The sequence below is a fragment of the Aspergillus eucalypticola genome (assembly GCF_003184535.1).
Source record: "Aspergillus eucalypticola CBS 122712 chromosome Unknown BO83scaffold_2, whole genome shotgun sequence".
Taxonomy (NCBI): domain Eukaryota; kingdom Fungi; phylum Ascomycota; class Eurotiomycetes; order Eurotiales; family Aspergillaceae; genus Aspergillus; species Aspergillus eucalypticola.
Window position 1 is genome coordinate 941483 of NW_020290276.1, and position 13797 is coordinate 955279.

Below are 13797 nucleotides of genomic sequence, written 5' to 3' on the forward strand. Positions count from 1 at the left end.
ATGTATGCCCGAGAAGTCATGTAACCAACCCCCTTTGAGAAACACTGTCACGAATCCCTTGACCCTACTCCACGTATCACCTCATCCTACCAAAAGACCTGTATAGAGAATGGTAAAAAGCAAGAAACAGCATGAGAGCAAATAGTAATGCGTAACCGAGTGATTGTCCGGATAGACTTGTCTTCATACCCGAGTCCATTACCATGGTGATCGAAGCCCAAAATATGGGATGTGGCATTACATTGTTATGCACGAGTCAAAGATGCAGCCTGCACAGCAAATAATATGAAGTCGAAACTTTTCTTAAGAGCCCTAAAGAAATCGGTTTCTACTGTAATAGGTCATAAGCGTCGAACTTGATGTTCTCAGTACGAAGTAGAGGCCAAGAAACGAGTTCCTGCCTGAGGCATCAGTCGATGCGGTGAGAAACACGTGACTGATAAGGGCACGGATCGGAAGCCCTAGTGGCCGCACAGCGAAAACTTCTCACCTCCAAAAGATCCGCGAGATTCTTCCTCCTACACTCGATCTTACCGACGTCGTCGACACATCCCTCGAGGTATGTATCAATCGTTATTTCGCCCTATTCTACAGCCTCCCAGCTAGTCTGAGGGAGCAATCACCATGGAAATCCGCATATTCGGCCTTGCTGGTGTAGTAACCGACAGCATACGATGATCGGAGGACCGGGTGATACGCTTTCCTCACTACGGCACGGGCTGAAGAACCCTTGTTTATGCAAAAGGGGCACTCTTTGCGCTCGAGGACTACTGGTGGCTGACTATTATGGACCCAATTCCTCACCGATGGTGTGAGGACTGGGCATCGTAAATATTTAGATACCTCATATCCTTCGATTCCTCGATTTGAGAATCTCGATTCTACACCGTCAAAATGGTCAAGACTTCCGTCCTCAACGATGCGCTTAACGCCATCAACAACGCCGAGAAGAGCGGTCGCCGTCAGGTCATGATCCGCCCTTCCTCCAAGGTCATCATCAAGTTCCTTTCCGTCATGCAGAAGCACGGTATGTTCATGTCTACGCACTACCAAATGCCACAAGAAAAAAAAAGAGTTCCGGGCACTTGCAAGGTCGATCCGCCAAGGAGGTGATGAAGAAAAATTCGGGTTGATAACTAGGCGACGGTTATAGACCAACCACGGCTTTCGCCCTTTAAGTGCCCGAGATATTGACAAGTGTTGTTTACAACATGGCGGCGATCTTACAAGTTTCCGGAACTCTTTTATTTCTTCTGTGTTTGGTTAACTTTTAAATCACCGCGACAAATTGCTGATTCTCTTCTCCTTCTTCAGGCTACATTGGCGAGTTCGAGGAGGTTGACGACCACCGCTCCGGCAAGATCGTCATCCAGCTCAACGGCCGTCTGAACAAGTGCGGTGTCATCAACCCCCGTTACCCCGTTCAGCTCCGTGACCTCGAGAAGTGGGCCACTCAGCTCCTCCCCTCCCGTCAGTTCGGTTACGTCGTCCTGACCACCTCCGCTGGTATCATGGACCACGAGGAGGCTCGCCGCAAGCACGTTGCTGGCAAGCTCCTCGGTTTCTTCTACTAAAAAGTTTACCCTGGAAGATTTTTTTTTGATGGCGAGGATTTAGTTTGTGGTGCGAGGGATGAACTCTCGTGGCTTGGCGGAGTTGGATCGATACCCGGCAGAGATGTCTAGATAGTTATTGATCGAGTGATCTCGCGAATGAACTGATTCCAGTCATCATCATTGTTCTACAACATGTGCAAGTAGTGTAATTATTAGCTGCAGAGTAGATCTTAAGACTTGGCCGGGCCGAGGTCTGACCGCCGCCCCAAGTTTCCCCGCAACATCTCCCTTATCCATTTATCAACACCGTCTTAGCCTGCACAACTCACTTACAACTACATTCGCTCATTCCCTACTTTCTCCAATTTCTATTATATCATACTATTCCAGGATGCCTCTAGACACAATATACCTCACCCGCCATGGCGTAAGTCCACCCACCCTCCACATACTACCCCCCCAATCCCCCTCCATATCCTATCCCCAACACTAACAATATATCTCCAGCACCGCCTGAACTGGACAATCGACTACAAAACCGGCACCTACCACGCCCAATTCCCAACTCCAACCGGTAACCCAGCAGACCCAACCCTAACATCTCACGGCGTGCGCCAATCTCACGAACTGGCCGCCCATTTCACCAGCGACAACATATCCCCCAAGCCGTTTCGCATCTACAGCAGTCCATTCTACCGATGTCTGCAGACAATCCAACCCACAGTCGAAGCATTGAAGCAGCAGCAGCAGCAGGCAAACACCACTCCCGGTACCAACAATGAACCCCCCGCAATCGACACCCACGCCAACCTAACCGTCCGCACTGAACCCGGCTTGGGGTACGTTGCCCCCCTCCACACCAACTAAACTATACAGAAACCGATACTAACCATATATTAAAAATTACATAGAGAATGGTTCGGTCCAACAACCTTCTTCCACCACCCAACCCCCGCACCGGCCTCAGTCCTATCCACTCACTTCCCTACAATCCTCCCATCCAAAGAACAAAATTCACAGACCTATAAACCAATCCTCCATCCCTCCACCCGCGGCGAAACCATCGCCCAACTCCACGACCGCGTCGCAACTACCCTTTCAGCCCTAATCACCTCCGTCGACGAGGAAATCTCCGCCCTCGAGGCATCACTCCCTCCTGCCCAACGGACCAGCAAAGCTATCCTGATCTGCTCGCATGCTGCCCCGCTGATTGCTATGGGACGGGCCTTGACGGGGGATATGCCGGGGGATTCTTCGGTTGAGGATTTTAAGGTTTATACGGCGGGGGTAAGTACCTTCGTGAGGAGGAGGATAGGGGAGGGGGAAGGTGTTAGGGAGGATGGAGAAGGGGAAGATGGTAGTGAACTTGCGCCGGGAACGGAGGTACTACTAGATGGAGGGGTGAAAGTCCCTGATTGGAAGGGGGGAAAGGGAGTTGCTGGGGGGTGGAAGTGTGTGATGAATGGGGATTGTGGGTTTTTGAGTGGTGGGGCAGAGAGGGGATGGTATGTTTCTGTTCTCTCTTCTCCTTTTCCATTATATTCGTTTTTGTCTTGGTTTGGTTCGGTATGGGATGGTGGTTGTTTGCTAACTGTTCGCTGGTATAGGCACTTCGATGGTGATGAGTCGTTTGACACGGGTCCTATGGCTGGGCCGTCGGCTACCCCGACTTCTAGTGTGGAGTCGTCGGTTGAGACTGATTTGGGGGGAAGTAAGTTATAGATACCATGATATGGGACTTGGTGTGGATGTGGATGTGGATGTCATCGGAGATAAAGTACACTCAGGCTGCAAGTAGTAAATATATTTGCGCTGATAGAGTAGATATCTTGCCGCATTAGGCAGTATGGAAATATGATCGCAACTATCAATACATCATGAACTCAAGATTCAAATCACCGAGTATACTCAGTACAAGTCTAATGGCTCCGCTATGGCTAATTCTCAGTTGGGGGTATCGTGTTGGGTGCGTTCTCGCCCGTCTCTCTCTGTTCGTTCTCGCTGCTCTGCTGAGCCTGTGTCTGTGCCTCACCAGTCGTGCCTGCGTTGGTGGCCTCTTCCTCCTCCCGTCGACGCCGCTCTTCTTCCTCTCTCGCACGCTCTGCGTTCCGGGCCGCTTCTGCAGCGTTGCGCACTTCTACGTGTCTCTCGCCCACGCCGGGAACCAAGCTTGCAATGAAGAGCGCCAAGGACCGTTCCACGCGTCGCAGTTGGTGTCGCAGTCCGGTTGGCTGAGCAAGAGGAACATTCCCTTGGCCAGTTGACTGCGTGCCGGATGGTGCTGGGGCCGGCTCGTCCGGAGCGAAATGAGCCAGTCCTTCCAGGTGTCGTTGCACTGGCGCCACAAGCATTCGATACAATTGCTGTGGGACCCCGGTTTCTGACAGGAGGGAGACGAGGACGGCCAGAGTCACATACACCACGCGAGACCATGTGCCCGGTTCACTGAACATGTAGCAGAAGAAATACAAGCGCACAAATAGCCACATGCGTCGGAGATTGCGCGTGAAGCTCAACTGTCCGTTATTCTCGAGGCGCTGATTGAGTACGGCCTGTCGGACGATGTTCTCCATGACAACTGCGTTTGCGTTGTGAATCTCCGGCGGGGCACCTGTACGAGGCGCTGAGGCTCCAGTTGGGGAGTGCATGGCTCGGAGCGCATCGAGAGACGACTGCATCGTTTCCGCGCCGCGGGGAGATGCAACCAAGGCTTGATAGCCGTTTGGAGACGAGAGAAGGTACAGAGGAGCTTGCCCTGGTGTGGGATTGGGAGGTCCAGATAGAACAGGCGTGGGCATGGTTCGAGCTTGCGAGACGCGGAGCTGATCGGCGCGGGTATAGATGTTGAAGACGCGGGTAAGCAAAGATTCAATCGAGCCGTCGCGTTCAGCATGTGGGTTCTGATATTGGTCGTCGAGTAGAGCGAACAATTGCGTACGTATGCGAATGATATGGTCCATTGGGGGCGCAACCCCTCGGTTCAGTTGCTCTTCGCCAAACGCAATCTGGTTTCTGAGGATCTGTAGGCGCAATCGGACTTCTTCGGGGAAATTACTATTGGCATTGGTTGTCCCCGACAAGCTGGATGCCATTTCGGCATCAGACGAGACGGACGAGTGTCCCGGATGCGACAGACCGGGCGCTACGTGTGGCCATGCAGGTTGCTGAGCAAATGAAGCTGTCGTAGTCGAGGAAGTAGCCTCTGCGGTGCCTGCCGCGACGCCTCTCAACGGTCCGGCCCGTTCCTGCATGTCAATCTGTCGGCGAATAGCCTCGATATTCCGCCTCAGGGCAAGCCCGATCTCTGCCTCATGGGGAACCGCGGGCAATGCGGGGCCTCGATACCTGATCTCTTGTCCGTGGGGCAGGTTCTGCGGCGTGAATCGATTCGATGCGAATGGACTCTGAGGTGCGGAATGTCCTGAAGCTCCCCGCGGAATTGGAGCAGGAGCTCTGGCAGAAGTTGAAGCATGGGGGGCTGGGGCAGGAGGAAGGACGAGGTGTATGGAATACTCGGTATCCTGGGAAAGCATCACTGTTAGTATCTGCCAACTACATGAGGGGCATGGAGATGAGAGTATGCGCACATTTGATGACTCTAACACATCATTCAGCGCCATGGCATCGTTCGTCAGGGGCTTTCCCCGGTAGATCAACCTTTGAGTCTCAGGTGATGGTTCGCTCGGAATGGTCTGCGCGATTCGAGCTTTGAGAGAGGAGATGGTGATGGACGGGGAGATATCGTGGAGAGTGAATCGGTTGGGAGGAGGTAAAGATGGACATAACACATGTAGTACTATGCTCTGTGGAGAGTCCGCCAGAGCGGGCTGGTTCTCAGAAGACGCGGTCATCCTGGAGTTGTTCTGTCCTTGCGGAGGGATGTTGGGAGTAGACGATCACAAGCGCATAATCGTAGTCGCAATGCTCACTGGAAGAGAGGCAGCAGATTATAACAGAAGTTACTGATAGAAATTGGATCCAGCCACGTCGAGTGCACACAATGACAATCTGAACAAGTGCTAAGTGGCAGTTGATGTGCATGAACCAGACAGCGAGGGACCGCGGGAGAAGTATACAAGAAGCCGGAATGATGACGGTGTCCTTTTCAACCCTGAGATGTGACTGGCCACAACCACACGAGCCAAGCAATATGATGCAGAACAACTATAATTGACAGTTTGACACGATATCAAATGCCCACAAGCTGTCCAGAACAACCAAGCACACAACCACACAGAGCAACAAACAGATCGGAGACAGGCAACCATGACAAGTTGAAGCCGCGCGGACGGAGGGGATTCTGCCCGGCGGTGAAGCAGCAAACCGATGCCGATCACGGGTTTTTGTGTTTTGACTGTCATAAGATTGACGATCTCATCCTGCAATCACAGCTGCTTCCTCGGTTGATCCCGGTTCCGTGATCAGAGGGCAGGTGTCTCGCACTTGTTGCTTTTACTTCCCCCCCCTCTGGGATGACTTGCTCCGAGTAGAACCGCATTATGGCCCTGTGCCTGTCCAGCCGTTCTGCCCTGTGTTGCCGGAAGTTCGCAGTCTCCCCTCATGGGGAGAAGGTAGGATTGATGGAAGTCTCGTTGCGGGCCACTGGTCGTCGTAAGACCGGTGCCAGGCAGTTTTCACAGTCCTGGAAACAGTATCAGCATCAAAATTCCCACGAAAACCCTTCCCCTCGAAGCACCTTTGGCTCCCGACTCCGTTTTGCCCTACGAAACACCAAAGTCGAATGGTATCCCATCCCTGTCGGTCTCGGTATCGGCTTGCTTGGCTTGCTGCAGTTTTACAAGGCTCAGCGGGCGGAACGTGAACGTGCAGAGAGAGAAGCTGCCGGCGAGACTTTTGATTTCGAAAAAGCTCCTCCCCGTCCCAAGCACCGACTGAGTGGACCATGGCAGGTCCAAATTATGTCTACCTTGCCGCTCAAGGCCATATCGCGGCTCTGGGGGCGCTTCAATGAGATTGAGCTGCCTTATTATTTCCGTGTTCCAGGATTTAAACTCTACTCTTGGGTCTTTGGCGTCAACCTAGACGAGGTTGAGGAACCCGACCTTCACACCTATCCCAACCTGGCAGCCTTCTTCTATCGCAAACTGAAACCCGGTGTTCGGCCTCTGGACCCTGACACTCGCGCTATTCTTGCACCCTCCGACGGACGTATCTTACAATTTGGATTGATTGAACGTGGTGAAGTCGAGCAGGTCAAGGGTGTCACATACAGCTTGGACGCCCTGTTGGGTGCCGCGACCCCGAACCATGCCGACCACACAGATAAGTTCACAGACCACCAGGGCGAGCCGGCCCAGGGAACCGAAGCCAAAGTGCTGGCGGACGCGGAGTTTGCCAAGATGAACGGCATCTCCTATACGCTTCCCACGCTCCTTGCAGGAGACCAGGGCGGCGCCCGGAAGCGTTCTGCATCTATCGATGCATCCACCCCATACAAGGCCTCTGCAGAAGCCGAAGTCAAGGCTGACCTGGCTCGTGGGGATGGTGCGCCGTGGTACGCCCCGAAGCCGACGTCCAACAATGCTCTCTACTATGTCGTGATCTACCTTGCTCCGGGTGACTACCACCGCTTCCATTCGCCAGTGCCGTGGGTGGTGCAGAGCCGTCGTCACTTTGCGGGTGAACTGTTCTCGGTGTCCCCGTACCTGCAGCGCCACCTGCCGGGTCTCTTCACCCTCAATGAACGCGTCGTGCTGCTGGGCCGCTGGCGTTGGGGTTTCTTCAGTTATACCCCCGTGGGTGCCACGAACGTTGGCTCGATCAAGGTGAACTTTGACGCAGAGTTGCGTACTAACAGCCTTACTACGGACACCGCGGCCGACATGGCAGCCGCCGCTGCGGCCAAGCGTGGTGAGCAGTACCCTGGATTCGTCGAGGCTACCTACCTCCACGCCAGCCAAACCTTGGGAGGTCACCCTCTGCAGCGTGGTGAGGAAATGGGCGGATTCCAACTTGGTAGCTCAATCGTGTTGGTGTTCGAGGCGCCGGTGGGCACCCGTAAGTCCTTCGACGCGGGCTGGGAAGAGGGCCGACGCGAGGGAGGATTCAACTGGACCATTGAGAAGGGCCAGCGCATTAAGATGGGAGAGAAGCTCGGATTCGTTGATGTTGAACACTGAAGGTGACATACGGGCAGAAGTTCACCACCAAAGAAAAAAAAAGCCATATAGACCAATTTGTGCACCACCGGACGAAGATCCGGGGCGCTTGCTTATGTATCATACACTGTTCCTGTACATCTCAGCTATTAGCTGATCTAATAACTAAACTGTTTTTTTAACTCGTCTCATCTACCCCATAGGTACATTACATAGCACAGCCCCGATAAGAAACACGTGACTGATAACGGCAGTCCATCCATGAAGCTTTCCATCCATTCTCGATCCAGCATCAACAAACACTCTCAAAATCCCCACGAACCATGGCCAATTCACAATAACTTGCTTCCAAACTGTATCCAACATGCCGCGTCACCATCATCTCCTCCGTCGACACCCCGCACCTGACACCTCCTCCCCCTCCGACAGCACCACCCCCACCACGCACCGCAACAACCACCCCCGGCGCCCCAACGCGCCAATCGCTCGCGCCTCGGCCACCACGCGCAATTCCAAACCCCTCCGTCCCAAGGCCTCTCCATTCCCACGCTCCATCCTTCCTCTGGAACTTTCGACCCCGATCATCCCCTCCACAGCCACCCCAGCCAGCATGCAGCTCACAACCCCGCCGCAACGGCCGCCCTGTTCTCTCTCTTCGGACGCGGCGTGCATGGCCGTCCGCCCAACCACCCAGCGGACCAGATGATGGACGACGATGAGGATATTGATGACGAGGAAGAAGAGGAGGACGACGCTATCCCAGAAGAGTACGACGGGGTCGGATTCAGCCACGAGACAACACTCAGTTCCATCGCCCGTCAGCGAACCCGGCACCGACAGCGGCAGTTTCAGCGCTCTATCTCCGAGGAGGACGGAATGCTACCTGCCCATGATGTGGATGTGGCGGGGCCTTCTGATATCGAGGAAGAAGACGAAGAAGAAGAAGAAGAAGTGGAACATGACGAGCAGGTCGAAGAGGATGAAGAGGATGTGGAGATTGAGCCGGAGGCTGGTAGCGAGTCGGAGATGCTACATGAGCGAGGTATTTACCCTTCCCACCACCCACTTTACAGCTATCAGTCAACCTACTTAAAAAAAAAAAAAAAAAAAAAAAAAAAAAAAAAAAAAAAAGACATATAAACTAATCATTCAAAACGATCTATGCACAGAGAAATCCCCAACTCCCCTCCCCGCTAACCTCCGCGAAATCTCCTCCTTAGCGAGCTGGACCGTCTCAACTCATAAGCCCGGCTGTGGCGTGACTGCCCTCCGTCACCCGTCGCCAACGCAGTACTGGCAATCCGATGGTCCGCAACCGCATACCCTCACTTTGCACTTCTTCAAGTTGGTGGCTATTGTGCGCATCAGGGTGTATTTGGACTTCGAGATGGATGAGAGTTATACACCTACTAAGATGACGTTCCTGGCGGGTATGGGCGGGAATGATCTGGTCGAGTTTGCTAATTGGGAAGGTGAGGGGCCGTGTGGGTGGGTTGATGTGCAGTTGGAGGGCGTTGGAGGGAGGAGTGGGGGGTGGGTTACTACTAGTGCGCAGAGGCAGGGTGGTGCTGGTTCTGGTTCTGGTGCTGGTGGAGGGAGGAAGAAGAAGAAGAAGTCGGGGAGGCGGAGGAAGGGGAAGGGGAAGAGAAGGGGCGGGTTTATCTTTGAGGATCCTGACGTTGATGTGGATGAAGATGATGAGGATGATGATGACGATGACGACGACGAAGAGGATGATCCGTATGCGGGGAACGTGCTCAAGGCCATGGTCATTCAGATGCGAATTATCGAGAATCACCAGAACGGCAAAGATACGCATGTGCGCGGGTTCCAGGTGTTTGCGAGAGATGATGAGAGAAAGAGGGTAGGAAATGCGCCGTCAGCGTCGGCAGATGGTCGTGTCCGGAGACACAGTGCCAGACGGTCGTTGAGAGCCAGTACGCATGAGGATATGGAGCGTGATGGTGTTTCCAAGGTGGTGACGAGTTTGGAGGAGCCGGATTGGATGGGCGAGCCTGTTATTCGGTAGTAGTCATTCATTGTCAGAGCTCGATTGATAGCATTTCGCGGAGTTTTAGATACCCCCCCTTTTACAACATACATCAATATGTCATACACGCAGCAGCTGTCATACAATAACTCCCCATACTTAGTTAGTACGTAGTACCAGCAAGGACGATCCCGACAGTAGCGTGGGTAGTAGCAATGTAATTATTATATTCATCATTTAAATCCAGTCATATCTCGTGCGGGTCACCCGCCCAACAATCAATACTTTTCCACCCCATCATGCCAAACCAAATTAACCTACTTCAACAACTTCTCCAGCTCGGCAGCAACAGCATCACCAACCTCGCTAGTGGTAGCCTTACCACCAATGTCACCAGTACGAACACCAGACTCGAGGACATTGCGAACAGCAGCCTCAATAGCGCGGGCCTCGTCGAAGCGACCGAAAGAGTACTGCATCATCATAGCGACGGACAGAATAGCAGCAACGGGGTTGACAATACCCTTGCCAGCGATATCAGGAGCAGAGCCTGCAAAGCCAATTAGTTTAGCAAACCCTACCAACATCCAAAGAAAGAAGAAGAAGAAGAGGAGGAAGGGAAAGGGATCAACATACCATGAATAGGCTCATAGATACCATTAACCCGGCCCTTCCCATCCGGAATACCACTCAAACTAGCACTAGGCAACAAACCCAAAGAACCAGGGATAACACTAGCCTCATCACTAATGATATCACCGAAAAGGTTACTCGTAACAATAATTCCGTTCAACTGGCGAGGGTTCTTAACCATAATCATAGCGGCCGAGTCAATCAGCTGGTGCTCAATCTTCAACTGAGGGAATTCCTTCGCCATGACCTCAGTGACCGTCTTTCTCCACAGACGACTCGTAGCCAGCACATTGGCCTTATCCAGACTCCACACGGGGAGAGGGGGGTTGTGCTGCAGGGCAAGGTGTGCGGCGAGGCGAGTGATGCGCTCGATCTCGGCCCGAGAGTAGGGCTCCGTGTCCATGGCGTAGCCGCTGCCGTCGTCTTCCTTGCGGTCTCCGAAGTAGATTCCACCCGTCAGTTCGCGGATGATGTTGAAGTCGACGCCCTCGCAGACTGAGGCTTTCAGGGGGGAGTGCTCAACCAGGGAAGGGGCGGCGAAGTTGCAGGGACGCAGGTTGCCGAATGTGCCCATTTCTTTGCGCAGCTTGAGGAGACCTTGCTCCGGGCGGACGGCGCCGGTGCCCCATTTCTGTTTGCAGAGTTAGTTGTTGGTGGTGGTAATGGTGGTGAGGATGGTGGTTGGTGGTTGGGGGGGGATGTACCGGTCCACCGATGGCACCGAGGAGAACGGCATCGGCGTTCTTGGCCGCGGTCAGGGCCTCGTCGGTCAGAGGGTTGCCGGTGGCGTCAATGGAGGCCTGTATAGTTATAGTGTCAGCGTTTGATGGGTGTTGTAGATGAGATTTGGATGGGACGTACACCGCCCAGCAGGTGGTCCTGGAGGTTGAGGGTGATATCATCGCGGCTCTTCTCGATGACGCGGAGGACCTGTGGTGGAGCATAGTTAGCATTGAGGGAATCTGGACGCTCAATTCGGAGCTGAGCATGATCTGCTAACCTTGATGGCCTCGGCGGTAACCTAGATTGACGTTGGCATTGGGTCAGTCGATTGTCCGGAGCTGTACATGGGTATAGGCTCAGCGCGGACTCACCTCGGGACCGCAGTGGTCACCGGCGAAAACGACAATGTTGTAGGCGGGCATGATGAGGGCGAGTGAAAGAATAGTCTGGCACGGGGGAAAGTGGACGATTGAGCGGAGGAGAACGAGGTATAAACTACAACTTATACGGACTGGCGGGGCAGTTGGCGAGGCTCCCCGCGCCGACACCGGAGCCACTGCCGGCCCTAGTCCGCCCCCGGTTTAGCGCGGCGTGTGTACTTTTACCCACGCTTACCACCGGAGTTACAGCTATTATTAACATTGACTCACTGTAAATGTGTCCACTCTAGTAGTCCCGATTAAAAATGCTATCGACGATGGCGGCGCCAATTTAATCACACGAAAAAAGCATTTGAAACAAAGACAGAAGCCATGCAAGTAGAGAATCAATAAAGCACGCCTCCAATATCGTCCCATTTTTGCCCTGAGACGTCTGTACACCTAGCCTTATATGCCGCAGTCCCGCCCATCACATATACTAAGACATGACCGATATCCTCGAGCCAGAGAAAAGAAATAGAAAAATGAAGAGAGACAGGGGGTAAGGGAAATTATGGGGAGACTCCTGGATCACTCTGAGCTGTCCAGAAACAGCCAGAGCACCAGAACCATGCAGAAAATATCTGACCCGGTCGGGGGAACATACATCACTCCTCCAGATCCCGGGAACGTAGCCCAACGGGCATTATCGAATTGACTGGTAGTCAGAACAAGCCTACTTCAGCCACGGACTGGCAAAAATGACTTAGTTCTTCTTGCCATTGCGCACGGCCTTGCGGCTAGCAATGTCGCCCTCCACCAGCCACTTGCTCGCCTTGACCAGCTGCACAACGTTGATGAACTGCTTCAGAGCCATGACGGGAGCCGAAATGCCGGTAATCACCCAAGGCCAAAAGCTGTCAATCTTATTGGCGCGCGCCATCTCCAGAGCCCCAGCACTCCATGGGCTGGCAGTGCTCACAGGCTGCAGGAGGGAGGGAGACAGGGTGGGGGAAGAGAAAGAGAGCAGGTACAGTCCAATGAAGAACAGCTCATTCAGCGCGCAGCAGATAAACAAAACGGTCTGTGGTGCATGTCAGCATGTTGACCGAAAGAGACGCAAACGAACAACGAACCCTGCTGTGGTAATACTGGTACAAGACCCAGCTGCGGCTAGCCTCCACCTTCTTGTGGCTCTGACTGGAACCTCCCATGCTCAGAGTCGCGTACATGTGCATGTAGTGACTGGCCATGTCCAAAGCGATCAAGCTCTGGAAGATAATGGCCCACCGTGGCCAGGCGGAGCTCAGGAAGACCAGCAGACACGCGGTCGTGCACCGATCCGTCACCATGTCCAGCACCGCACCAAATGTGGTAGACTGGTTATAGTAGCGTGCCGCATATCCATCCAGAGCATCCAACAGGCACGACACGCTGTAAAGGAGGGAGCACGTCCGCGGGTGCAGAGGCATATAGTAGAGGGAGGCCATCGTCAACACAACACGCGCATATCCTAGTCCCATCTAAGTTAGGTGTTGTCAGACTGCAATAGAGTCGCTGAGCTCTTACCGATCAAGTTCGGAGCAAAAAGAAACACGTTTTCCTCCACATCCCCATCAACAGTGGCTGCTGCACCGTTCTTTGGCGACTCCTGCAAAGTCCCGTTAACGGCCGGCGATGGGTCGGTTGCCTCCAGCTCAGCGGCGGCTTTCTGTGATCTAGTTCGGGGGCCCATCGTGGCGAAAATAATATGAATGCTGAAACAAAAGTAGAACTAGTTTGTAGGAGGTCCGGGAGGAAAAAACGCCTGGGCGACGGGGAGTTGACGGAAGAAGGAGAAGCTCTATCCGAGGGGTTCCACGAGGACGGCGAGTGGACCGTGTCCGAAGCAAGCTTCGAGTCAATCGGAGCAGCAAAACTCAGTCGGGTAAGAAGGCTAGAGAGATGGAGACAGTAACGTTAGCACGTCTTACAGTGTCTCACTAGAAATGGACCACGAGGTCAAGGCAAGTTCAGATGGGGTGAGAGAAGACGACGGCGCCGGAGATTCTCCTGAAAGCTTTGTGGAACACGTACCTTCTGCTTTTTTTTGCGACGCGCCTGTGTCAGAAGCCAAAGCCCACAGGATTTGAATGAACAACAGGGATTAATGTCACTGTACAGAGAGAGCCAACAGAAGGGAAGTCGTGACTATCTTAGCAGCGCATGGAAGGGCAGTCTGTCCACGTTGGTCAGGAGAGGAAAATGGCCATGTGTGAGGTTTGGCGATAAGGTTGGGGGGTGATAAGAAGGAGCCACTCACGATGCGGTCACCTTAATTCATCCGCCGCAATCCGGCGAGTGGTGCGATTGCACTGATCAAGACAGTTGATCACAGAATCTAAGTGTCAAAGGTGCGACAACGAGTTCTAAGAGGA

The 13797-nt window shown here is 53.4% G+C and overlaps 7 protein-coding genes across 7 annotated transcripts; 4 read left to right on the forward strand and 3 right to left on the reverse strand.

Annotated features, from left to right (window-relative positions):
- The first annotated feature begins 523 nt into the window (after positions 1-523).
- On the forward strand, positions 524-1656 carry BO83DRAFT_374622 (40S ribosomal protein uS8). The gene is made up of 2 exons (XM_025530244.1): positions 524-1027; positions 1315-1656. Exons 1-2 carry the CDS (start codon positions 895-897, stop codon positions 1572-1574), a joined length of 393 nt encoding a protein of 130 aa, XP_025392784.1. The 5' UTR covers positions 524-894; the 3' UTR covers positions 1575-1656.
- A 212-nt stretch (positions 1657-1868) lies between these two features.
- BO83DRAFT_352609 (phosphoglycerate mutase family protein) lies at positions 1869-3418 on the forward strand. The gene is made up of 4 exons (XM_025529001.1): positions 1869-1983; positions 2064-2395; positions 2468-3061; positions 3164-3418. The coding sequence occupies exons 1-4, from the start codon at positions 1948-1950 to the stop codon at positions 3276-3278; spliced, it is 1077 nt and encodes a 358-aa protein (XP_025392785.1). The 5' UTR covers positions 1869-1947; the 3' UTR covers positions 3279-3418.
- On the reverse strand, positions 3369-5804 carry BO83DRAFT_329649 (uncharacterized protein). The gene is made up of 2 exons (XM_025528203.1): positions 5144-5804; positions 3369-5077 (listed from the first exon to the last, which is right to left on the reverse strand). Exons 1-2 carry the CDS (start codon positions 5405-5407, stop codon positions 3494-3496), a joined length of 1848 nt encoding a protein of 615 aa, XP_025392786.1. The 5' UTR covers positions 5408-5804; the 3' UTR covers positions 3369-3493.
- A 135-nt stretch (positions 5805-5939) lies between these two features.
- Positions 5940-7839, forward strand: BO83DRAFT_374625 (phosphatidylserine decarboxylase 1). The gene has a single exon (XM_025530245.1). It carries the CDS (start codon positions 6056-6058, stop codon positions 7694-7696), a length of 1641 nt encoding a protein of 546 aa, XP_025392787.1. The 5' UTR covers positions 5940-6055; the 3' UTR covers positions 7697-7839.
- A 200-nt stretch (positions 7840-8039) lies between these two features.
- On the forward strand, positions 8040-9787 carry BO83DRAFT_433808 (anaphase promoting complex subunit DOC1; the record flags this gene model as incomplete). Its single annotated transcript, XM_025535716.1, has 3 exons — positions 8040-8319; positions 8370-8717; positions 8845-9787. The coding sequence occupies 3 exons, from the start codon at positions 8040-8042 to the stop codon at positions 9702-9704; spliced, it is 1488 nt and encodes a 495-aa protein (XP_025392788.1). The 3' UTR covers positions 9705-9787.
- Positions 9788-9871: 84 nt separating this feature from the next.
- leu2A (3-isopropylmalate dehydrogenase LEU2) lies at positions 9872-11495 on the reverse strand. The gene is made up of 6 exons (XM_025535717.1): positions 11393-11495; positions 11299-11319; positions 11160-11228; positions 11003-11098; positions 10302-10929; positions 9872-10215 (listed from the first exon to the last, which is right to left on the reverse strand). Exons 1-6 carry the CDS (start codon positions 11441-11443, stop codon positions 9983-9985), a joined length of 1098 nt encoding a protein of 365 aa, XP_025392789.1. The 5' UTR covers positions 11444-11495; the 3' UTR covers positions 9872-9982.
- Positions 11496-12146: 651 nt separating this feature from the next.
- BO83DRAFT_303045 (CDP-diacylglycerol--inositol 3-phosphatidyltransferase) lies at positions 12147-13115 on the reverse strand (the record flags this gene model as incomplete). The annotated part of the gene is made up of 3 exons (XM_025527174.1): positions 12147-12464; positions 12517-12893; positions 12950-13115. 3 exons carry the CDS (start codon positions 13113-13115, stop codon positions 12147-12149), a joined length of 861 nt encoding a protein of 286 aa, XP_025392790.1.
- Between the last annotated feature and the right edge of the window lie 682 nt (positions 13116-13797).

Bases quoted from the DNA above. Each gene is read 5' to 3' on its own strand.
- leu2A (XM_025535717.1), bottom strand. From the start codon at position 11,443: ATGCCCGCCTACAACATTGTCGTTTTCGCCGGTGACCACTGCGGTCCC. The intron at 11,099-11,159 runs GTACGTCCCATC...ATAACTATACAG, and splicing joins AGGACCACCTGCTGGGCGGT to GCCTCCATTGACGCCACCGG. The intron at 10,216-10,301 runs GTATGTTGATCC...TTGGCTTTGCAG, and splicing joins TATCTATGAGCCTATTCATG to GCTCTGCTCCTGATATCGCT.
- BO83DRAFT_352609 (XM_025529001.1), top strand. From the start codon at position 1,948: ATGCCTCTAGACACAATATACCTCACCCGCCATGGC. The intron at 1,984-2,063 runs GTAAGTCCACCC...ATATATCTCCAG, and splicing joins TATACCTCACCCGCCATGGC to CACCGCCTGAACTGGACAAT. The intron at 3,062-3,163 runs GTATGTTTCTGT...TCGCTGGTATAG, and splicing joins GGTGGGGCAGAGAGGGGATG to GCACTTCGATGGTGATGAGT.
- BO83DRAFT_329649 (XM_025528203.1), bottom strand. From the start codon at position 5,407: ATGACCGCGTCTTCTGAGAACCAGCCCGCTCTGGCGGACTCTCCACAG. The intron at 5,078-5,143 runs GTGCGCATACTC...ATGCTTTCCCAG, and splicing joins ATGTGTTAGAGTCATCAAAT to GATACCGAGTATTCCATACA.
- BO83DRAFT_374622 (XM_025530244.1), top strand. From the start codon at position 895: ATGGTCAAGACTTCCGTCCTCAACGATGCGCTTAACGCCATCAACAAC. The intron at 1,028-1,314 runs GTATGTTCATGT...CTCCTTCTTCAG, and splicing joins TTCCGTCATGCAGAAGCACG to GCTACATTGGCGAGTTCGAG.
- BO83DRAFT_374625 (XM_025530245.1), top strand. From the start codon at position 6,056: ATGGCCCTGTGCCTGTCCAGCCGTTCTGCCCTGTGTTGCCGGAAGTTC.